The sequence below is a fragment of the Maylandia zebra genome, linkage group LG12 (genome assembly GCF_041146795.1).
Source record: "Maylandia zebra isolate NMK-2024a linkage group LG12, Mzebra_GT3a, whole genome shotgun sequence".
NCBI classification, from domain to species: Eukaryota; Metazoa; Chordata; class Actinopteri; order Cichliformes; family Cichlidae; genus Maylandia; species Maylandia zebra.
In genome coordinates, this window is record NC_135178.1 from 38,646,033 (window position 1) to 38,670,357 (window position 24,325).

Consider the following 24,325-nt stretch of genomic DNA (forward strand, 5'->3'; position numbering starts at 1 on the left):
TTGTGATTTTGAATGGTTTAATAAAACCGATATTTTATTGGGTAATATTTTAATTTGTTGTTGTTTGTGTTTTTCAGCTGTGCTGTCTCTGCTGTCCTTTTTTTCGTTCTTTTGATTGATTTGTAATTTTGTTTTGGTTAGTTCGTCCAGCCGTTAAGGCGGTTACTGATTGGAAGTGAGTTGTGTAAGGGCGGACTAACCTCCCTTTTTGTTATTTGTTTATTTGTTTGTGCCACTTCCCTTTATATCCCAGATTGCAGGTCATGCATAGCGCTGATTCCCAGCTGTACTGAAACCCGATGTGTTTGCAGTGTGTGCCACGATTGCAGTGTCGCTAAACGGCGTGTGACGGTTTGCAGTGTTGTGTTATTTTTTGCACCGTTTGTGTGGTAAGTGTCATGTGCAGCTTGGATATCAGCAGGATGTGTTGTAAGTCCTGTCTGGAAATAACTGGGAATTTGAATGTTTAATTAATGTAATAAATAAATTATCAATTTATTTCCTTGTCCCTTTTACTCCTACCTTGTCCTCGGTTACACTCAGGATATTTCAGCCCATTTCCACTGGAAATGCCTTTTGGTTCAACTTTCAGCAAGGAATTTGCATTTGCACAGTTAAATTTTTATGTAGCTTTAATGCACATAAAAAACAGCTGCTTGTTTAAGTGAAAATAAATGCATGGGGGGTTTTTTTGCGCTAGTAAAGTTGTGGAGTTGTATTTTGTCTCGCATCAATTAAATCGTCAGTTATATTGTCATCGCAAATTTTCAAATATATATCGTGATAAATATTTTTGGCCATATCGCCCTGCTCTAGTCAGTAGCACGAGCTGAGGATCGGGACTTTTTCAGAGCAGGCTAATGACTGACCTCGAGCTGTGGATGGACCATCTCAGCTGAAGTTTGCTCTGTGTTCAGCGTCGTCTTCCTGTCATGTGATGGTGTTGTCTTCGCCTTCCAAGACCTTTAAGAAGAACTTTGCTGAGAACAGTGTAACCCTCGTCCTCCAAAGAGCTGTGAATGTTTTAGTCTGATCACAGATCTGTAGCCACCAGGCAGCACATCGTTATCTGTCAGCTAGACAGATAACAAATCACATGCTTTTATGTGATGTCGGCCCACCCTTTGCAGCTGTAACCTATTCGGCTGTTTTGGGAAGTCTTTCCACAGGTTTAGGAGTGTTTATGGGAACTTCTGATCAGGAACATATTTGTGAGGTCACACTGATGTTGGACGAACAGTCCTGCCCCACAGTCTCTGATTTACCCCAAAGGTGTTCTGTGGGGCTGAGGTCAGGACTCTGTGCAGGCCGGTCAAGTTTTTCCACACCAAACTGGCTCATCCATGTCTTTATGGACCTGCTTTGTGCACTGGTGTGCAGCTGAGTTAGAACAGGAAGCTCCATCCCCAAACTGGCCACACAAAGTTGGGAATATGAAACTGTCCAAAATGTCTTGAGCATGAAGAGTTCCCCCCTAACTGGAGCCCTCACACCATAACCCCCCCTCCACCAAACTTTACACTTGGGACAGTGCAGTCAGACAAGTGCCGTTGTCCTGGCAACAGCCAAACCCAAACTCCAGAAGGAGAAGTGTGATTCGTCACTCCAGAGAACACATCCTTTGTTACCAGCAGCCGGTTTGGACCGTCAGCTGGTCATCTACTGTTCTCATCACAAAGGGTCTCACTGTCAGTGGCTTCTATCTCCTCCTTTGGCCAGCTGACTCCTCAGGACTTGCCTGACCCTCTGCAGGTACTTGGTGGTTGCAGCTTTCCCAGCAGCCTCTTCATGGTTCCCATTTGCCTGTGGGATTCCCAGGTACTTGTAGCTGTCCTCTATGTCTGCAATGTTGCCTCCTGGTAGTTCGATCCCCTACGTTCTGACTACCTTCCCTCTCTTTGTTATCATCCGACTACATTTCTCCAGTCCAAATGACATTCCGATGTCATTGCTGTATAGCCTGGTAGTGTGGATCAGTAAGTCAGCTTGATGTCATCCACGTACAGGAGGTGGCAGACACCTGTTCCACTCCTTAGTTGGGATCCATAGCCAGTCTTGTCAATTATCTCACTGAGGGGGTTCAGGCCTATGCAGAACAGCAGTGGGGACAGAGCATCTCCTTGGTAGATCCCGCACTTGATGGTGACTTGCGCTATGGGCTTGGAGTTGGCCTCTAGTGTTGTACGCCACATCCCCATTGAGTTCCTGATGAAGGCTCTCAGGGTCCTGTTGATCTTGTACAATTCTAGGCATTCCAGTATCCAGCTGTGGGGCATTGAGTCATAGGCCTTCTTGTAATCAATCCAGGCAGTGCACAGGTTGGTCAGTCTGGTCTTGCAGTCTCGGCTGACTGCTGCTAGTATTTCCCAGTTTAGTTTCATGTTATTTTGTATCGCTGTTATCTCTTGTCATCTTTTGTCAGCAATAAAGCTGTATTTTGAGTTCAGTCCTGTTTCCCCGTGAGTTTGCGTTTGGGTCCTATTTCCTGCCTGCCACACAGCCAGTCCATGACATGACAGGAGCTTCCAGGTGGTGCTGAGGCAGGTTATTGGTCGGTAGTTGGAGGGGACCGGTCCCTTCTGGGGGTCCTTGAGGATCAGGACTGTCCGGCCTTCGGTTAGCCATTCTGGGTGTCTCTCATCAACCAGCAGCTGGTTCATTTGTGCTGCCAGACTCTCGTGGTGTGCAATCAGCTTCTTCAGCCAGTAGGCGTGAACCATGTCGGGGCCTGGTGCTGTCCAGCTCTTCATATTGGAGAGTCTTTCTTGGATGTCTGCCACTGTGATGGTTACTGGACCCTGTTCAGGGAGGTTGCTGTGATCTGCCCTCAGATCCACTAGCCACTGAGCATTGTTATTGTTCCGTCTGTAATGATAAGCAGCTGTTGCTGTGAGTTAACATAGTTTCATGCCATACCACAAGGTGGCACTATCTGTAAAGAACACGGGCATGAGCGCTAAGAGGTGAGGGGTGGTTGTTGTTTTTCCGGCTAACCAAGCATGGTTAATAAAGTATGTCGCAGATCACAAAAGGACTCTTTCTTCATAAATAAGGAGACAAACAAAACAGCGTCCTTCTCCCATATGCTCTTCCAGTACTGCTCAGCCTTGGTGGTGCTGTTCTCATATTGTTCCCTTGCCACTGAGAGTACACCTTGGCTGGTTCTGTGGAGAGCAGCTGGTTCATTGTCCTGCCTTTGATCTCTCTGGTGTACCTCTTCAAGCGGCTGGCCAAGGCTGTGAGTCGCTGCTTGGCAGTGTCCAAGGCCTCGGGTATGGACACCTTCTTCATCGCACCTTTCTGCAGATCTGCAGTCGGCTAACCTCCCTCTGTGCTACCTTGATCTTGGCCTCTAGTCTCCTTCTCCATGGTGGGTACTGCTCCTTGTAGCTGTTCATTTTGTAGCCCAGCATCTCACTGATGACTGCTGGCAGGTGTAGTTCAGCTGGTGTTGCAGCATTGGTTTCTACTTCATAGCAGGCTTGAGCCTTTGTGGTTCCCGGGTTATTCCTGAATATCCTAACCACTTTCCTCTGATCTGAGGGGGACAGTTTGGATGTTTTTCCCAGACTTCGGGAAAGGGTAACAGATCTGAATAACTTGAACTTGTGTACAATTGTTTAAGCTGATCTTGAATCTGCAGATATTTAGAAACCGTCATTGACTTCTTTGGACTTTCACTTTGATCAATCCAATAAGTGCATTTCAACAAATCCATTTTATGCTGCAGTCAGTCATTAGGAGAGACAGCGCATCATGTTCAAAGACATTTTTGAACCTTCAGAATTACTTATTAAAATTTAACTTGTTAAAGGTGGCTGTAAATTTTAGTCTGTGTGTATATTTAACACTGTGTGGAATAGAGAACAATCAAAAACACTCAGATTAGTTTATGTTTATCGGGTCAGGAGTTTGAATTAATTTGCCAGCTTTTCCAATTTAAACGTTATACAGGCTGGGCCATTTATATGGATACACCGTAATAACATGGGAATGGTTGGTGATATTAAAGTCCTGTTTGTGTATATGTGAGGGGGCAAACTCCTCAAGATGGGCGGTGACCATGGTGGCCATTTAGAAGTCGGCCATCTTGGATACAACTTTTGTTTTTTCAATAGGAAGAGGGCCATGTGACACATCAAACTTATTGGTAATGTCACAAGAAAAACAATGGTGTGCTTGGTTTCAATATAACTTTATTCCTTCATGAGTTATTTACAAGTTTCTCTTTGTTCACAGCCATTGACATGTCGAAGAGGTTAACACGTGAGGAGCGAAATCGTGTTGATATCTGGTGAACGCAGTAACCGGGTCATTGGAGCAGATTTCAATGCAAGACACCCTACGAGACCACCCATCTCCATGCTACAGTCAGCAAACTGCTTGCTAAGTTTGGTGAAACTGGTTCAGTGTTGGATTTGCCAAAATGTGGACGCAAGAAAACTGTCACTGATGAAGAAACATCAGTGGCTGTCCTAGCTTCATTCAGCAAGAGCCCACAGCGTAGCACTCGCCGCATGTCACTGGAGAGTGGCATTAGTCGAACATCCCTTCGGTGGATATTAGCTACTCACAAATGGCACCCTTACAAACTCCAGCTACTGCAGCATCTCAGAGGATGACCCAGATCGGCCACAGAATTTGCAAAATGGGCAAAACAAAAACTGGAACAGGACCCTCAGTTCACGCAGAAGATTTTGTTCAGTGATGAGGCAAACTTTTATGTGAATGGTGAAGTTAACAAACAAAACCAGCGCTATTGGTCTGACACTGACCCACAGTGGATGGATCCCTCCAAGACTGTTGGAACAACAAAAGTGATGGTTTGGTGTGGTATATGGGGCACAACGATAGTGGGTCCATTCTTCATCAATGGAAACCTCAAGGCTGCTGGATATTTGAAATTGCTACAGGATGATGTGTTTCCCTCTTTACGCACTGAAGCTGGCACGTTCCCTCAGTTTTTCCAGCAAGATGGTGCACCACCACATTATGGGTGCAGGTCCAAGCATTCCTAGATGAACAGTTTCCTGGGAAGTAGATTGGTCGTCGTGGGCCAGTTGAATGGCCCCCAAGGTCTCCCGATCTGACCCCCTTAGACTTTTATCTTTGGGGTCATCTAAAGGCAATTGTCTATGATGTGAAGATACGAGATGTGCAGCACCTGAAACTACGGATACTGGATGCCTGTGCTGGCATTTCTCCTGCGGTGTTGCTATCAGTGTGTGAAGAGTGGGAGAAGAGGGTTGCATTGACAATCCAACACAATGGGCAGCACATTGAACACATTTTATAAGTGGTCAGAAACTTGTAAATAACTCATGAAAGAACAAAGTACACCATTGTTTTTCTTGTGACATTACCAATAAGTTTGATGTGTCACATGGCCCTCTTCCTATTGAAAAAAACAAAAGTTGCATCCCTGGCCCATCCTGTAGTTCTTTTTTCCCTGTAAAATTTGAACACATCAAAAATGAATTGCTTATTATGCTTATTGAAGGACTTCATAAAGTCACGACTCCCTGACAAACGGAAACAACGGTTTAATACATTTCTGGGTAAAAACGACCCTCTGCAGGTTTCAGCAGTTTGATTTTATTTGAAGAAAATAATCTGGAACATAAAGACAAACATTTATACAACCGGTAAACACGGCTTTCACATGTGCTTCGTCATTTTGGTTGTTTAGTAGAAAACCAACTCACTCTGGGCCTTTGGGGTTCGAATTCTTTACAGGAAATAAACTAAAGTGATAAACATGGTTCATATTTGAATCACTTCACAAAAAGAAACTTCAAAACTACAATCAGTCATCAGTTTATCAGGACGGGTTTCCCTCCTATCACAAACACAGACATACAACAGCACACGCACGGAGTGGGCGGGGCCTGAGAGGACAGGTGTGTCTTCTGTTAGCAGGTTGAAGGTTTGGCACAAAGTGAACTCACTTTGATACTGTCACGTCCAGGCTGTTAAGGGTCTACCCTTAGGTCCTCCTGTGGGATTCTGGGAAATGAACCCAGCCCACAGCAGCTTGTCCAGGTCTCAGACACCTGGTCAGAGGGTCCAGAGGAGTTTGACAGGTAAAAATAAATACATTCAGACCTGAGAGTCCAGACGGGTGTCCACATACGAGTGAGTAAATCCAAAACCAGGGCTGGTTGTGGCCTGGTTCAGGGCTGACTGCGGTTCAGGGTTTAGAGGTTTTTATCTCGGCTCCGTCGGGACGGACTCCTCGGCTCTGGTCCAGTCGTGGCTTCACTCGACCCCAGAAGGACCAGAGTCTGTCACATGTTTATTTAAGATAATTCTCAGGGTCAGTTACACGGTTGTGGGTCTTCGTCCTCGGCCACAGAGCTTGTTCTTCATTGCTCGTGTTCCCAGCGAGAGGAAGCGTTCAGCTTCGCCTCCACAGACAAACATCACTTTGTTTGTGCCGCTCACATTTGGTCTAAACTCCTGCCATCTGATCAGGCGCCGATCAGTCTATGAGAAAAAGCCCTGAACCAGAACCAGCTCTGGTCCTGGCTCCACCCGGGCCGGTCCGGGTCAGACGTGGAGGCGGGAGGAGCGGAGCTTCCACCTCCTGGATCGCACTTTAAAGAAGAAGAAGAGGAGCATGAGGAAGAGGCAGGAGCACACGTACAGCACCACACACAGACTCATGTCCACACTGTTAAAGCCTAGAAGCCAGACTCCGCCCCCTCCTCCAGCCACACCCACCACCTCCCTCCTCTCCTCCCCCTTCACAGCCTGGCGTCCTGGACGAGGAGTCTGGGTGGAGGACTTCTTCTCCGAGTCGCTCCTCACGCCTCCTTCGTGCTCCTTGGGAACTGGAGGAGCAGGAAGTCGAGGGGGGGTCACGGAGTACTCGGGGGACAGGTTTGAGGCGGCGTAGTGTTGTCGTAGAAAGCGGAGGACGTTGTCCTGGTTCCAGACGTGGACGCCGTTTTTCTCCTCGTGGCAGGAAGCGCAGAGGGAGGGGCTTGGCCATGGAGCTTTAGGGAAGAGGGGGTCGTCGCTCAGAGAGCCTGGAAGGGCGGGGGGAAAAGAGGAGGGTCAACAAGGTTCGGATGACAGCGATCATCAATAAATCTGATCAATAATTCTGATGCTCAGCAAGCTTCCTGTGTGTATAAAGACTGCGCGCGTGCGAATGTCCGAGTGTGCACGCGCCTGTCTGTGCGCGCGCGGGTGCCTGTGTGTGCGTGTTACCTGCCAGCCTCATGTTGACCCGGTTGTGTTGCTGCCACAGCCAGAGGATCTGCTGCTCTCTGTTCTGTACGTTGTCCATGCCGACCGCTGCCGCCTGCTCGAAGTGCCGGCCGCACTCCCGGCAGCCAAAGAAGGTTCGGATGTAGCGGCGCATCATCTGCAGCACCGGCGCCGCCTCAGCCTCCAGACCTGTGTCACAGAGGCAGGTCCGTTTAGAGTCACTGGTGGGTTTTATTGCTCTGCTCGTGCACAGCGGCTGTTTTCAGGGAGCGCTGCAGACGAGCAGAGCTCTGATCCCTGAACACTGAAAGGGAAACGTTCTGGAATTTTCCTTTGAGTTACAACAACAACTGAATGAAGTGGAAAACAAAACTGAGCTCAGCTGTGGGGCGATCACACTGTTGGACTGGCACCAAACATCAGACACACACACACACACACACACACACACACACACACACAGAGACACACAGACACACACACACACACACAGAGACAGAGACACACAGACACACACACACACAGAGACACACACACACACACACACACACACACACACACACAGAGACACAGAGACACAGAGACACACACAGAGACACACACACACACAGAGACACAGAGACACACACAGAGACACACACACACACACAGAGACAGAGACACACACAGAGACACACACACACACAGAGACAGAGACACACACACACACAGAGACACACACACACACACACACACAGAGACACAGAGACAGATACACAGAGACACACACACACACACACACACACACACAGAGACACAGAGACAGATACACAGAGACACAGAGACACACACACACACACCTGTGTTGTCCAGTGCGGTGGGGTTGGCATCATGTTGAACAGTCAGAACATGGAACAGGGTCCAGAGGGAACACGGGTAGCCTCGAAGCCCCGCCCTACTCCCCTGGCAACCCACCCAACGAAGCTCCGCCCCTAGGAACACACCTGAGATCTACACAGGAAGCGGGAAGTCAGCATCTGTGTGTGTGTCGGCTGTAATACTGTACCAAAGTAAAGTGTTAGTGTAATCAGATTACATTCTGTAACAGCAGTGTGACAAGTTACTTTCTCCAGTGAGTAACTACATAAGGCTCTGTATGACTGATGTGTAATCTATTACTCGTTTCCTGAGTATCGACCGCAGCACTGGCGTTCAGCGTCTCACCCTCATCTTGTTATCCACCAGGTCCAGGACGGCCTGGTACGGGATTCGCTGCAGCGGCATGCTGAGCAGCCAATCAGAAAGCGTCTCCATTAACTTCACCACAGAGCCGCCACCTGGATACAGCTGCAAACACAGAGAGGCGTCAGTTTGTGCTTAAATGAACGAGACGGTGACAGCAGCTGTGGCGGGTTTGTGAGCTCAGAGGGACGCTGAATCCCATACAGGATGAACACGATGGCAGGTCTCCATGTCAACACTTTCATTGATCATGCGTGAGAATCACGCCATCTTGGAGGAGGAGCTAAAACAGCTTGTTTCAGGCACAGGCTGCACTGAGTATTATGAACTGTGAGTTATGCAAAGCTGCTCTGCTTGCCGTGGTTACCTTTGCCACTAAAGTCACCAAGTCCTTGAAGATCTTTAGCTCCTCCCCTTCCAGTGTATTATGGGTAGCCAGCTCGACCCTCAGCAGGTAGTGGAGCGCTGTCTCCAAGTCGGCCGTGTACACCTTAGACCTGCAGAGACGTACAGGTCACCTGATCTGAGGTCCGAGTCATTCTACCTGACCCGATCAGAGCGAGTCTCTTACCTGTCAAAGTCCCTCCATGGTTCTGTGTTCTGTTTGCCCGGCAGCGCCCCCACTTGGCTCGCACCGGAACTGCTGGTGCTGCTCGACTTTAAACGGCGCTGGACTCCAGGTAACGTCCTCAGCAAGGAGGAGAAGAAGAAACGCAGCGGCTTCTCGCTGCAGAAGGAGGTGTCAGTCAGAAAATCGAACATCGGTTACTCCCCCTGTTACTGTCCAAGGGTTCAACTTTACCTGTGCAGGTGTGCATGTGTCCCATTGGGATGAAGCAGGTAGATGGCAGGGAAGGCAGTGAGCTTCAGAGCGTCCACCAGGGGGCGATCAGAGCTCAGAGCTCTCTTCACCTGCACACCCAAATACTGCAGCAGGTCCAGGATCACCTGGAGACACACAGGTTTGTACAGGTGAGGACACCAACCAACACCTGCTGCACCCGTACGGAACACAGACTGTATATTAAAGATGGCCATAACTACCATGATGTCACTCTTGGGGTGGGCATTTGTACCACCTCCATCTTTATAACCTGGATGTAACTAGCCCCGCCCTGAATGCTCCCCTGCTTCCTGTTCCTCTGACTCTAACGGGACCATCATCTCCAACATAAACGTCATGTTTATTCTGTCACAGCTGAAACTGCTGATGAGAACTCAAACTCATCAGCAGCAAGTTTCCAGGTGAGCTCATTGCAGAGTGTCGCCCCCTGCTGGACATCAGAGAGACATGAGGCTGAAGCGCTCCTTCAGACAGATGCACTGATGTACAGACGGGCAAAGTGTGCTGTAGGAAAGCAGGATAGGAAGTCCTCAGCAGGTTGGTGGTGACTGAACTTTCAAAATAAGAGCACAGACTGTATTGTAAACGTATATAGACGGAAGCTACACTGAGTTTTCTAAATCGACGCGCTCGTCTCCGTGTGTTGCAGGTTTATCGGACAGCGCTTCCTGTTCCCGTTCTGATCTGTGACTTTGACCGAGTCTCCTCTTTCCTGTTCTGGTTACCTCTCGCCCCACGTACGAGTCCGGTTCCTCCACCAGGATGGCCGTGTAGTGATCTGACCTTTGACCCAGCAGAGGTAGCAGTTGAGCAGCGCTGCAGACGAACATAAAGAGCGAGGTTAGCAGTGGCACAGACTCCGACCCGGTCCAGGTTTAGGTCCAGGTACCTGTAGGGCTCTAAAGGAGGGCAGTGCTTGGGCCGGTCCAGATTAGTGTGGTTCTGCAGGACGTTCACCATCAGCTGACGGACAGACGGGATCGACCGGTCTGCACCTGCACACACAGTCATCGTTTTTTACAACATAAACAAAAATACATGTCTTTATTTAAAAGGTCGACTCTTGTGTTTGTTTTTAATCGAGTCCTAAGGAAGGAAGGAAGGAAGGAAGTGAGCGGGACGTTCAGGTGAGTCTCACCTCTGTAGGTCGTCCCTCGCTCCGATGGTGGACTGTGGGCCCAGAAGAACTGAGGATAGAAAAATGAGGTGGTTATTACCCATCAGCCCCTGCGGGGGGCGACACTAACCGGCAGCAGTGTAAACACCTGCAGCAGGTACATGCTGACGTACCTTGAAGGTGGGGTAGAACTTGATGCTGTAGTCCTTACAGACGTCAAAGTTTTCCTCCTGAGCGCAGTCCAACACACCCACGCTGATGGCATCCTGCCAGTCTGACACACACACACACACACACACACACACACACACACACACACACCTTCTTTAACCTGCTGACAGGTGCCATCCAGTTTGGAGGTGGACGAGCTCGTTATGTGTGGAGTCGTCGTGAGTTACGATGACGCGATTCATCAGAAGTGCACTCGCTCACTTTCTAATAGCAGTAACGAGCGTGCGCCTAAGACTCGCCATTCATCCCTTTTCACCCCGCGGACGCCTGCACGACGGTTAGACAGACCGACAGCGGGAGAAACACAGGCTGAATGCAGACCGAGGTCCAGGTGTGTTTCAGCCACAGGTGTGTCGTTCAGGCCAAAGTTCAAACAGGTGCCAGAAACATCGATTTCCTCTGGTTTTCATTCTTCTACTTTGTCTCTTTGATGGTAACGCAGAGAGAGCGTGCAGTTACCCCCTGCAGCCTGCAGAGGGCGGCAGCAGTCACCATTTACCTCTGCAGGTTTAAAAGGAAGCGTGTGTGTCACTGTGTGTGTGTTAGTCAGGGCGTGTTTTGGGACTGGTTGTTTTGTCGGTTGCACACGGTTTGAGACTGTGTGAGCGTTGCTGAGTCCTGAAGCAGGCTGCAGCCCCGTGCTGCAGCCCCGTGCTGCACAGGTATCAGGTACTTCTATTTAAAGCAGCTCCCTTCACCAGTTTATCCACAGCACTGTGCAAAAGTCCTGAGCCGCCCCTCATGTCTTTATATTCCAGAGGAAAATTTGAAATATGTGCAGCGCTTTCTGGAAATGTGCAAACACAAATGTCTGTGACTGGACATGACTCTTCACGCTGCTCATGTGCTGTAGAAAGTCCAGTTTCATTGCATTTTTTAGGACACACTGCAAAGCATGCTGGGAAACGATTCTGGTTATTAGCAGTCCAAAAATCTTGGGCAGTGATTACTCAAGACTTAAAAAACGACAACAGTGTGTCTCCTGCAAAATATAAAGAGATGTGGGGCGGCTCAGGACTTTTGCACAGTGCTGTAGATGAAGGGTGACACTTGGATTAAAATGTGACGCCTGTTGCACTCAGTGACGCTGGGCTGACTTTAACTGGCTTCAAATCCAAAACCTGTGTTACAACGACCGCTTCCAATACTTATTATTGCTAATGGAACTGAAACTTTCATGTAGTCTTCCTCAGAACAACATGTTTGTGCACACGTGCAGTGATCCGGCCTCGCTGGGAGGTCGGGTTGTTTCATCAGAAACTGGTTAAACTCTCATAAAAAAACTTTCTCAAATCTCCTCGCTGCCTCTGTGGCAGGGAGGGGCTGTGACACAGGGGACGCAACAGGAAGAGGAAGTGAGGAAACCTCATGAGTGTTAGACAGAAGCTGCTGCAGAGCCCACATACTCCTCTGACAAAGGTCCAGAACACCAGAGAAAAAGTCTGAAGACCTCCAAGTGTTCAGGAGGGCTGAGCAACCCCAGGCCTCCCCCAGAACAGAGAGCCTCGTATGGCTTTACTGGCGTTGGGTGACGAAAACATCCACAAAATTCACTTTACATCCAGATCACAGAGGACAGGAGCGCTTTAAACGTTGTTATGATCCAATGTTGTCAGTGTTTTGTGTTAGGCGTGACTGTTATGTGTTTCCTGTTTTACTTTGAAGGTCTGTCTTATCTCAGTGTGTTCAGTTTACGCTTCCTTGTCTCGTCAGTTCTGATTCGCCCCAGCTGTGTTTCCCTCCTGTTGTCCATTCCCTGATTGCTCCCTCTATGTATTTAAGCCCTGTGTTTCAGTTTGTCGTGATCGCCCCCTGTGTTGTAAATAGATGTAAATAGTTGTCGATACTGTTTTTACTCGGTAGCTGTAGGGGTGAGAAGCCATTTTTCTTTGGGAACCTTTTCTCCTGTTTTTGGTTAGGGAGGCAGGTAAGACACCTGTAAATTATGTTTGGGGTTTTCTGTGAAGGTAAGCCAGCTGCATTTCATTTCTAGAGTTTTTGTTTGTTTTGGCCATGCTCACCCTGATGCCTGCTACCTTTTGGGACTCAATAAACTGACTGGCTGTTGTGAAATCTGTGGTAGCTGTTTTTTGTTGGTTCGTCCTCCTTAAGAGCAGGGAGTGGGGGGGCATTTTTCCTTATTTTTATTTTCCTTATGTCGCACGCCGGTTTTCCCTGGGCTGGGGTGTAACAATGTACAGGTGAGAGGTTTAGGAAAAACAGTCTGCAGGGAAAGACGACGCAGGTGACGGTCAGAGGGAGGGTCCTCACGTGGACAGGTATACAAACATGTGAATGGAAACTGTGTGTGTTCGATCTGGTGGGAAAAGATTAGGAGCCGCAGGTGCTTCAGTACAAACACCATCGGGTCCTCAAGCTCCGGAGGCCCAGGAGGGACACGTCTGCATTGGTGACTCCAGTAACAAACATCAGTGTTTACCTTCATCCACCTTCTGGGCCCTGTTTCAGGAAGCCGGTTTAGTGCAAACTCTGAGTAAGTATACAGTGGGGCAAAAAAGTATTTAGTCAGCCACCGATTGTGCAAGTTCCCCCACCTAAAATGATGACAGAGGTCAGTAATTTGCACCAGAGGTACACTTCAACTGTGAGAGACAGAATGTGAAAAAAAAATCCATGAATCCACATGGTAGGATTTGTAAAGAATTTATTCGTAAATCAGGGTGGAAAATAAGTATTTGGTCAATAACAAAAATACAACTCAATACTTTGTAACATAACCTTTGTTGGCAATAACAGAGGTCAAACGTTTACTATAGGTCTTTACCAGGTTTGCACACACAGTAGCTGGTATTTTGGCCCATTCCTCCATGCAGATCTTCTCGAGAGCAGTGATGTTTTGGGGCTGTCGCCGAGCAACACGGACTTTCAACTCCCGCCACAGATTTTCTATGGGGTTGAGGTCTGGAGACTGGCTAGGCCACTCCAGGACTTTCAAATGCTTCTTACGGAGCCACTCCTTTGTTGCCCGGGCGGTGTGTTTTGGATCATTGTCATGTTGGAAGACCCAGCCTCGTTTCATCTTCAAAGTTCTCACTGATGGAAGGAGGTTTTGGCTCAAAATCTCACGATACATGGCCCCATTCATTCTGTCCTTAACACGGATCAGTCGTCCTGTCCCCTTGGCAGAAAAACAGCCCCATAGCATGATGTTTCCACCCCCATGCTTCACAGTAGGTATGGTGTTCTTGGGATGCAACTCAGTATTCTTCTTCCTCCAAACACGACGAGTTGAGTTTATACCAAAAAGTTCTACTTTGGTTTCATCTGACCACATGACATTCTCCCAATCCTCTGCTGTATCATCCATGTGCTCTCTGGCAAACTTCAGACGGGCCTGGACATGCACTGGCTTCAGCAGCGGAACACGTCTGGCACTGCGGGATTTGATTCCCTGCCGTTGTAGTGTGTTACTGATGGTGACCTTTGTTACTTTGGTCCCAGCTCTCTGCAGGTCATTCACCAGGTCCCCCCGTGTGGTTCTGGGATCTTTGCTCACCGTTCTCATGATCATTTTGACCCCACGGGATGAGATCTTGCGTGGAGCCCCAGATGGAGGGAGATTATCAGTGGTCTTGTATGTCTTCCATTTTCTGATGATTGCTCCCACAGTTGATTTTTTCACACCAAGCTGCTTGCCTATTGTAGATTCACTCTTCCCAGTCTGGTGCAGGTCTACAATACTTTTCCTGGTGTCCTTCGAAAGCTCTTTGGTCTTGGCCATGGCGGAGTTTGGAGTCTGACTGTTTGAGGCTGTGGACAGGTGTCTTTTATACAGATGATGAGTTCAAACAGGTGCCATTCATACAGGTAACGAGTGGGGGACAGAAAAGCTTCTTACAGAAGACGTTACAGGTCTGTGAGAGCCAGAGATTTTCCTTGTTTGAGGTGACCAAATACTTATTTTCCACCCTGATTTACAAATAAATTCTTTACAAATCCTACCATGTGGATTCATGGATTTTTTTTTCACATTCTGTCTCTCACAGTTGAAGTGTACCTCTGGTGCAAATTACTGACCTCTGTCATCATTTTAAGTGGGGGAACTTGCACAATCGGTGGCTGACTAAATACTTTTTTGCCCCACTGTACCCTGAGTTAACAAAAACTCTGGGTTTTCGGTTTCACAAAGCGAGTTTAGATTAATTCTGAGTGAGTTACTATGACGACACACTCCGTGAAGCTAACCTGCCCCCTAGCAGGTTTACTACAACTAACCCTGACTGTCTCCGCCTCTTTGTCGGAAACCTGACTGTAGGAAGTGTCAGACATGGCGTGCTCCTTCCTTGAAGAGCCAGTAGATGTTGAAGCCCAAATTCTCCGCAGAGCTCTCCGCCGGGAGAGAGTGATCAGAGCGCGTTTGGACATTTTATCATTTCCTGATGATTTCCTGTGTGAACGTTACCGTTTTTCAGCACAATCTATAATTTATTTGAATAACATCCTCAGGCCTAATATTGCTCATGTGACACATCGCGGACATCCTCTCAGTTCTGTACATATTATTTGTATTGCACTTCGGTTTTTTGCAAACGGGAGCTTTCTGTATAATATTGGTGACGCTGAGCACGTTTCCAAGTCTGTCGGGCAGTCAGGAATGTTACAGTTGCACTGAAACGTCTCCTGTACCCATTTGTGGTGTTCCCCGGTCATAGACCCACAAGATTTATCAAAGAGGGATGCCACAAAATTGCAGGTAGCAGGATGACCAAAACTTAATTCATGATGTGGTGATATTTGAACTACTACTTAAATTTTACATTTATGTTCACGGTTCCCAGGCGTGATTGGCTGTATAGATGGCACTCACATTCCAATCATTGCTCCTTCAGTAAATGAAGGAGACTATGTGAACAGGAAGTCTTTCCACAGCGTTAATGTACAGGTACATAGTTCCCTGTAGCATTTCAAACTAACAAATTATTTCATTATAGTAATGGATGCTAATTTGTGTTCTCTGCACTGTGAAGATCATATGTGATGCTGCCAACATTATCACAAATGTGGAAGCCAAGCGGCCAGGCTCTGTGAGTGGTGGTGGTGGAGGACCCCCACCTGTTTTTCTGTTGGCTATAACGGGTCACATTTGAGCATACAGAGTAAGCAAATATGTACTTGTAATGTGCTCAGATAATTTCAATAAGTGCTTACAGAGGGGAAATTAATGTAGCCTCTAACTGCAATTGATTTACATGGGACAAACAGACCAAGCACTATGGCTCATAATACAATTACACCTTACCTGTTTGGACTATATTTTTATATTTCATTTTTACTTGCTGCCAGGAACGTTTGGGGCCTGTTGGGTTGCACCTGCGCTCACATCACATCACAAAATAAAATGTATGAAATAAAAAATAAAATGAAATATAATATAATAACGTGTTAAATGGGTGGAAATCCCTCGATCAATGTTTAAATTAACACTCACGCATTGACTCTGTCGGCTATGTTTTGCCATGCATGCTCCCTTTCTTTTGCAGCTGAGGCTGTGTTACTTTTTTTCCGCATAATTTGCATGTTATCGGCATATGCTGCCATCAGAATTTCGGCCTCAAGCGCTGTAAAATACATTGACCGCGCCTTCTTTCCCTCCGTCTCCATGGTGACTCGCTTAATCTGTGCTCCACTAATCAAGGGTCCGTTTTTCGTACCTCGCTAAGTAAGTTAGCCGGATTTGATTGTTGACGATTTCGCGTGATCTTGGATCGTTCGGTTCTCCGAAGCCCATCCGGGACTTGCTGTCATAGCAACAGATCCGTAAGCGTAAACCTGCTCGGGAGCAGGTTTACTTTATGTAAACAGGATTAGATCGCGGCCACGCAGGTATGTCCGCTTCATTTATACGAAAGCAACAGCGATATTCCATCACTGTTTTACCATAAATAAATAACATCAATGTAACTAAAGTTAATGCAGCACCTGATCCTTTTATTGATGTCACACAGATACATACAGGTCATTCCCTAAAAAAGGGAAATGTACTATTAATCATTCTATTACATGTATGTGATTATTACAGATGTAATTCATATTTCAGAGTAGTAATAGTAAATTACTTCGTGTAATCAAGATGAGAGACCACGGCTATAAAAGCGAAGGTGGATTTGGGAAGCCTGTCGCAGCCATGTCCTGTCCGTATACGCGAGCCACCCATTGCAGAAGGTGCAAGATTGATAAGGAGGGTCCTCAGAATTCAGCCTCGCTTCTGTCAGTCTGCCCCAGGGCAGCTGTGGCTACAACTGTAGCTGCCTCCACCAGTGTATGAATGTGAGAGTGAATGAATAGTGGCATTGTAAAGCGCTTTGGGTGCCTTGAAAAGCGCTATATAAATCCACTCCATTATTATTATTATTCTTAAATTACTTACGAGTTTAATTTGTCAGCAACTTCCTGCCAGCCCTCGCTCCTTGCTTTTGCAGCCTTTGCAGTGTTCCCTTGCGTTCTGATTAAACTGTGAAACTCCTGAAATCCCTCAATCAAGAGTTCTTGCTCTGCTGCCGAAAAATACCGAGCGCGCCTTCGACATTTTCGCCGACCAATCAGAGGGTTGCCGATCAATGTTTCTACTATCGATGCGTAGCCCCTGTTAAGCCACCCAGTGATCTCACATTACTTCATCCAGCTGTACTGATCGTCAACAACAGGTGTGTTCGGGGAACCGGATTAGCGAGCTCAGAGTTAGCGCGATGATTTGGTCTTGGATGTTTCATTTGATCTTGGATGTAGTAAGCGAGGTACGAAGAACGGGCCCCTGGGCTTTATGTATCCTCATGCGCGCGCTTAACTTGGGGTTAAAGCAACTCCGCGTTGACTGAACTAATTGTTATCAGCCTTTCTGAAACAGAATATTCCGAGTTGGACAGTTCGGGGTTACTCAACCCTGAGTATCGTTTTTCACTCTGAGTTTTCTAAACCGGCTTCCTGAAAAAGGGCCCTGCTCTGGTGTGGCCCTCACTGGCTTCCAATCAGTGCAGCCAATCGCTGATCAATAACCAAACACATCATAACACAAATCAAGAGTCTCAAATACTGATCAGTATCTCTGCAGTCATTTCAGCTTTTAGCTGTGACCTTTGAACTGACAGCCTTTAAAGCCCTTAAACCTTTGTTACCGAGTCTGTTCCACTCAGCAGGGACACACCTGAGTCCCTCGCACTGTTGGCTACCTGCCGTTAGCACCTGACGCTGTGTCCCCAGCTGCCCTCATCGTTAGCACACCTTCATCCCGGGATGTCGCTTCCTTCGGTCTGTAGTTTGAACGATTTACCTGTCCCAGCACGTCCACACACGGAGTCTCCCTGCCATTCAGAACCCCATTGAAATAAACGCTACATTTAAGTTTCTCTGAACAACCGAAAACGTTTACAAGAGCGAGCTAGCAGCAGGAAAATGAGCTAAAAATAAACAACTGATAAGTTTATTGTTAATTGTTTTAACGCCGAATCGGTACAGAGATCTGACGTCATCGGAAAGCACTCAGACTATGCTTAAAATTTGGTCCTATTTTCACCGATTAACGGACACGATGTAAACAGCATATTTTTGAATAGAGTCTGGTTTGACCCGAACGCACGGGGAACAGTATCTTCGCAGCAGTACCTTTCACGTCCTGGGCCAGAGCCTTCCATGTGCTGGAGTACTGGATGCAGTGTCCACACCAGGACGAGAAGAACTGGATGAGCCAGGCCGAGGACGAGTTAGTGACGGCGGACTTCAGGCTGTCGCTGCTCAGGATCACCAGCGGGTCCTCCTCCGTGTAGAGCCGGCCTGCGCCTCCCAGGGAGCCGGGCACCAGGCAGAAGACCGTCGCCGCCGCTCCCAGCCAGAGCATCGCCGCCATCCGAGAACCAATACACCGCGAACAGGGAGTCAGAGAACCGCAGAGTCCGAGCCGGAAACCAGCCTCAACAGCCGGGGAGACATGAGAGGAGAGGCCCGCTGAACGTACGAAGCTCGGAGAGCAGCCGACAGAGGCCTCACTCCGAGCCTATACCGGGACACCGGCGCACGCGCAGTCTATGTGGGTCTCCGTTTGAGTGGGACAGTGTCCGTGACGCTGTGACGTAGTGGCTCGTGTTGCTTTAATAGACTATCTCCGACGAGCGTGCGCTGCGAGCCGGTCTGACGCGTTATCCCTCTGCTGCGTTCAAGAGTGCTCGGAAAAGTTAGACTTCATTGATGAGAGCCGTGCATTAATACTCAAGTACGCATGTTCGTACTCGCGTGCTTGTCCGTTCCAGTCGGTACTTCGTTCACACGGGAGTGCGGACCTCCTCTACAGCTGGAACTGCATTTAATTTAACCGTGATTAATATTTGCAATGAAAATGACACGTGATAGAATAATTACATGAACTAAACCATTTCTTTAAGAAAAAAAATGTAATTTCAATTTAAGCACAAATTCCCTTTTGCACTGCCAGTCAAGGTTGGGACACACCTTCTCATTTCAACTTTTGCTACTTTGTACATTATAGATACAAACTGAAGACATCAAATATATTTAGATATATGGCATTATGCAGCAAAGAAAAAAATGAGAGATAACTCTAAATATGTTTTATGTTTTAGATTCCACCCTTTGCTTTGTTGACAGCGCTGCAAACCCTCGTTCTTCTTTTAGTGAGTTTCATGATGTAGTCACCTGACATGGTTTCACCTCACAGGTGTGCCTTTCACACGGGTTCAATGGTGAAATTTCTTCCCTTCTTAATGGGGTTGGGACCATCAGCTGTGTCGTCAGAGGTCAGGTTGGTACACATCTGATAGCCCTATTAATAAAACTTGAGTTGGTCCTGCGGGGCAGCAGGTGATGAAGGCGGAGACATTCATGAGGCTCCCACAGGTTGATGACAGATATCAGACTGTAAGAGAAAGCAGCGCTTGATTTATAATGCAGGAAAAAACAAAGGCATCTATTCTTCTTGTTCCAAGCTTCAGCTCGCTGTTTCACTCCTGCTTTAATCTGGTTTCTGTTGGAGTTTCCAATTCCCTACAGCCTGTGAAAGCAGCGTGGCTCTCTGCCGCCCCCTGCAGGCCGAGCAGCAGAACAACCGGAGGTCCTGAAGGTGTACTTGGTTGGATTGGCAGGCAAAGATCAGCTCTGCTGAATGTTAAAATGAGCGTGCGTACTGTCACAGCTGTTCAGAGGTGTGCCGATGGAAGTTGAGCCATGGCGCTCACCAACACGTTAGTGATGACGCCGCTTCAGACTCGCAGGCAAACCAAGCTCTGCCCTCCGCTTTTTCACCACTGCTGGTCTGCAGGGTGAAATATTCATGTTTGTAGTTTTGATCATTTCTGATCTGTGACCCCTCACTGAAACAAGCTTCATCAGTATCTGACCAGTGGGGCACTGGGGGAGCCTGGGCTGCAGACTGGAGGACCCGGCCTTTGAACCCTCAAACTCTGAAACAATCAAAACAAACAAAAGTACTACAAATACTGCTATAAATATTACTACCAGTACTACAAAATAACCGGGGGACGGTTTGTGGTCAGTGTCATGATAGGTATGAATAGTTACTGATTCAGATGTAGTTCATGTGGAAGCCCGGTACTCAGATACTCAGATACTATGACGTACAGCTTCCAGTAACACAATCCGTCGATGCTTCCAAAAGTGGCTTCGGTGCTGTCTTACTACAAGATGACCATCCAGCTGCTTACCCATCCACTCACTGACGAACTGAGCAGCGTTACGCACAAAGAGAGAAAGAGATGCTAGCAGTGCAGAACGTTTCCATCAGTACGAATATGGAAGAGAAGTGAACGTGGAGACAGATCAGAAACTACTATGTACAGTCTCATTAGGAATACAGACTCCTAATGAGACTGCAAAAATGTCAGGTACATGTTGTATGCTCACCTTATTACTAAATTAGGCAGAGCACTCTGAATTGAATCAGGACATAAAGCACGGTCTTTATGTTGCTTTATTGAACACTGTCCATCTTACAACTAGCCACTTAACGGGGCTTCCCTCGGACAACAACAACATCCGGTTCAAAGGTCATCACCTTAAGACATAGCCATATCAATACATGACAGTACAGGTTCAGTACAAGCCAGGAAATGAAATGTACATCACATGGAGGGGGGGGCTTTAGCTCAGGAGGGAGGGGCAGGTCACCTACTGATCACAAGGTTAGTGGTTCAGTCTGCATGTCAAGTATCCTTGGGCGGATACTAACCCCAAGTTGCTCTGTGTCTGAATGGAGTTAGGAATCACTAAGTATAGAAAGAAAGTGCTATATAAGAATCAGTCCATTTACCATTTACATCACAGACATGTTATCCAGAGATAATCTACCAGTGACCAGCTCACCTGATGATGACATAGAAGCTCAGGTGAACACGATGATCTTACCTGTGTCAAGTGCAAAACTAGAAGAATTCAGAAAGGAAACTAGGAGTGATGTGATTGTGACTAAACGTACAGAGACAGTTCTGGATCGAACAACAAGCTGCAAAATACATTCAGTCATACTGGAACTACAGGGAACAGATTTCAGTAGTGGGTGGAGTTCTGTTCAAAGGACAGCAGCTCATCGTTCCTGCGGCGCTGAGAGCAGAAAGCTAAAGCACACTCACGACGGTCACTTGTTTATTAAGCGCTGCAGACGCAGAGCGAGAGAAGTTCTGTTTTGGCCTGGAAATCACAGAGTATCACTGAGATGTGAACAGCTGTGATGTGTGCAGCACTCAGCAGAAACAACAGACCAAAGATCCACGACATCCACACAGAAACACCCTGGCAGGAGATACGTGTGGACCTTTGACCTCCTCTGAGTGGATTACTATTCCAATTTCACTGAGGTTGAGTGGCTGAAGTCAGACACAGGAAGTGCAACAGTCATCACTTATGACTTGGAATCCCTGAAACAGTGATTTCAGATAACGGACCGGAGTTCAGCTCCCTGGAAGACTTTGCAAAAAAGTGGGAGTGTCTCACAACACAACAAGCCCCCACCACGCACAGTCAGACGGGGTGGAGGAGAGAGGAGCACAAACAGTGAGACTCTTGTTAAAAAGGCAAACGCTGAGGGAACAGATCCTTATCTGTCCTCACTCTGATCTCTGTTGGAGGACGTTGGAGCGTCATCGGCCCGGTGTTCCAGATCAACTGGCGTTTAGATCAACTGGCGTTGGTCGAACAGATGTGTGGCAGTCTTGCGTTTCAGTAGCTCCTACCGACAAACCAGCAAAAAAACGCCAAATGTGTCATCTGTGACACTTGTGAGGTTATCTCAAACACACTCCGTCAGTCTTGATGCTGTTGAACAACAAAATGTTTAAAATGTGGCGAGTTTACCTGGTGATATCCTCATGCGTGACGCGATCGCGAAAACAGCAAACAAGTAACACCACGCCGATGTTGTTCACAGGACAGCAAGAGTAAACGATCGGGAGACTCTTGTCGTCGTTATCGTTCCACTCGCACGGTTTATTTCACCGAATTCAGCGTTTTTGCTTCACAACTAAAGCGAGCAGTTTACTTTGTGCACTAACATGGAGTCGAGTCAACCAGCGCCACCTCTGGCCAAGTGCCACAGCCTACAGCCAGATCAACCTGTGACACACATCTGCACCACGTTTGATTTCGTTTCTTGCACAACACATTTGTACCTTTCAATTGTGTCTGTTTGTGAATCATGCAAATAAACCTTTGAAATGAATGAAATGATATCATATATTCCTTATTGGCCTACATTTGTACAAAATTCCAAATTATATACACAAAGTCATAGAAATCACCACTCCAATTGGTCATCATGATTTTGATATTCTCTTTTCCCATAACAATGAAATACACCTTGGACAAATATGACACATCGATATTTCATTAGTGTCGTCACATCACATCCTGTAAGCATCATCTGCCTGTGTCCTTTCCCTGGAAATTAATATTTCCAGCCAATACAGGCAATCCATCAACATGGCTGGAGAGTTGGTAGTTATATATAAAGTCAGTGACTCAGGTGTGTCGCTTGGTTTGTCATCTGTTTGTGAGACTGGAGGAGACGCAATCTTTTGTTTTAAATCTTAGTTAGGAAGGTTCCTGTTTTAAAACAAGCACGTATTGTGAGAAATGCAAGAAGTACATCTGCAGAAAGCACACAGTTACATTCTGTCCATCATGTGGACAAAATTGAAAATGTTGAGCATTGAAAAACTGAGAACGCTGGGCAAGTTCAAAAGAAATGTGTTTGTAAGAACGAAAAACCAAATTGTTCCTAAAATAGTTATGGAAAGTCTAACTGTTGTATGTCTGTGTTCTACATGTTTATCTGATGGGAAATAAAGTTGCTATTGTTTCATTGCAGTTTTTGAACAATTCTGAGTGGATTTACACAGTACGGATCTAAGTGACCCGCAACAAAATCAATGTCATTTTTTTGTTCTTCAACATAATACAAGGGTTCATTTCCAAAACTTGCCTATGATCTTCAATTTGTAGCAGATCCACTATCACACAGCAGCTAGAGCAGTTTCAAATGGAGGTCAGTCCACTGCTGCCATCTGTGGCCAAATACCATAGCCCACTACTAGATTAACTTGTGACACATCTTCACCTGCTGCTATGATCACATTGAGTAGAGGCTGAGTGGCTGCACTTACCCCTGGTACATTCAAATCTACCCACAAACATGTTGAAAGATGCAATGGCAGCAATGTGGATTGTCAACACTAAAAACAATCAGTAAGCAAAGACAACAGGGATCACTTTTTACTGTTTATTTAGCACCCACAACATTTGTAGTCGCCTTCTGCACAGGGAAAGTCCACACACACTGTGTGGTACCACTTTCCACAGAAGGTGCATTCAGTCTGCAAGATTGAATGAGATTGTCAGAGTCATTGTCTGACTGTTTATTACTATTCACCTGCGGTACATTCACAGTAACTGCCATCTCCTTACAAATGTTTATTAGATTAACCACACTTATACAGACTGTATATAACAACCAACTCTAAAATGTTTTTTCTCAGAGAAAAGACACAGACAGACTACGCTAACGACATGTGATGTTACAACACTAGTGAAATATTGGTGTCATTTCATTCTTTTCAAAGGTTCATTTGCATGACGCACAAACAGACACAACTGAAAGGTACAAATGTGTTGTGCAAGAAACGAAATCAAACGTGGTGCAGATGTGTGTCACAGGTTGATCTGGCTGTAGGCTGTGGCACTTGGCCAGAGGTGGCGCTGGTTGACTCGACTCCATGTTAGTGCACACAAAGTAAACTGCTCGCTTTAGTTGTGAAGCAAAAACGCTGAAACCGGAGAAATAAACCGTGCGAGGGGAACGATAACGACGACAAGGGTCTCCCGATCGTTTACTCTTGCTGTCCTGTGAACAACATCGGCGTGGTGTTACTTGTTTGCTGTTTTCGCGATCGCGTCGCGCATGAGGATATCACCAGGTAAACTCGCCACATTTTAAACATTTTGTTGTTCAACAGCATCAAGACTGACGGAGTGTGTTTGAGACAACCTCACAAGTGTCACAGGTGACACATTTGCCGTTTTTTTTGCTGGTTTGTCGGTAGGAGCTACTGAAACGCAAGACTGCCACACATCTGTTCGACCAACGCCAGTAGATCTAAACGCCAGTTGATCTGGAACACCGGCTGTTAATGGCTCGACACATGAGGTCAAGACTTCCAACA

The 24,325-nt window shown here is 46.9% G+C and overlaps 2 protein-coding genes across 4 annotated transcripts in view; one reads left to right on the forward strand and one right to left on the reverse strand.

Annotated features, from left to right (window-relative positions):
- Positions 1 to 5,573: 5,573 nt before the first annotated feature.
- qsox2 (quiescin Q6 sulfhydryl oxidase 2) lies at positions 5,574 to 18,774 on the reverse strand. The gene is made up of 12 exons (XM_004571631.4): positions 18,249 to 18,774; positions 10,571 to 10,671; positions 10,419 to 10,467; positions 10,170 to 10,275; positions 10,006 to 10,096; positions 9,239 to 9,384; positions 9,008 to 9,163; positions 8,804 to 8,933; positions 8,419 to 8,541; positions 8,055 to 8,205; positions 7,216 to 7,404; positions 5,574 to 7,031 (listed from the first exon to the last, which is right to left on the reverse strand). Exons 1-12 carry the CDS (start codon positions 18,487 to 18,489, stop codon positions 6,550 to 6,552), a joined length of 1,965 nt encoding a protein of 654 aa, XP_004571688.3. The 5' UTR covers positions 18,490 to 18,774; the 3' UTR covers positions 5,574 to 6,549.
- Positions 18,775 to 23,854: 5,080 nt separating this feature from the next.
- cfap77 (cilia and flagella associated protein 77) overlaps positions 23,855 to 24,325 on the forward strand; it is an 11,146-nt gene continuing 10,675 nt past the window's right edge. Inside the window, exons 1-2 of one of the 3 annotated variants that reach the window (XM_076891260.1) lie at positions 23,855 to 24,079; positions 24,206 to 24,325. The exon at positions 24,206 to 24,325 is cut by the window's right edge and continues 164 nt beyond it. The gene's annotated coding sequence lies outside the window, so the exon portion shown is untranslated. The other 2 variants (XM_024804357.2, XM_004571629.3) reach the window with 2 other exon arrangements.

What these genes read in the sequence shown, in the direction of transcription:
- qsox2 (XM_004571631.4), bottom strand. Translation starts at nt 18,489, where the DNA reads ATGGCGGCGATGCTCTGGCTGGGAGCGGCGGCGACGGTCTTCTGCCTG. An exon ending in ACACATGCACACCTGCACAG is followed by an intron (nt 9,164 to 9,238) that starts GTAAAGTTGAAC and finishes CTCCTTCTGCAG; the next exon opens with CGAGAAGCCGCTGCGTTTCT. An exon ending in CCATGGAGGGACTTTGACAG is followed by an intron (nt 8,934 to 9,007) that starts GTAAGAGACTCG and finishes ACGTCTCTGCAG; the next exon opens with GTCTAAGGTGTACACGGCCG.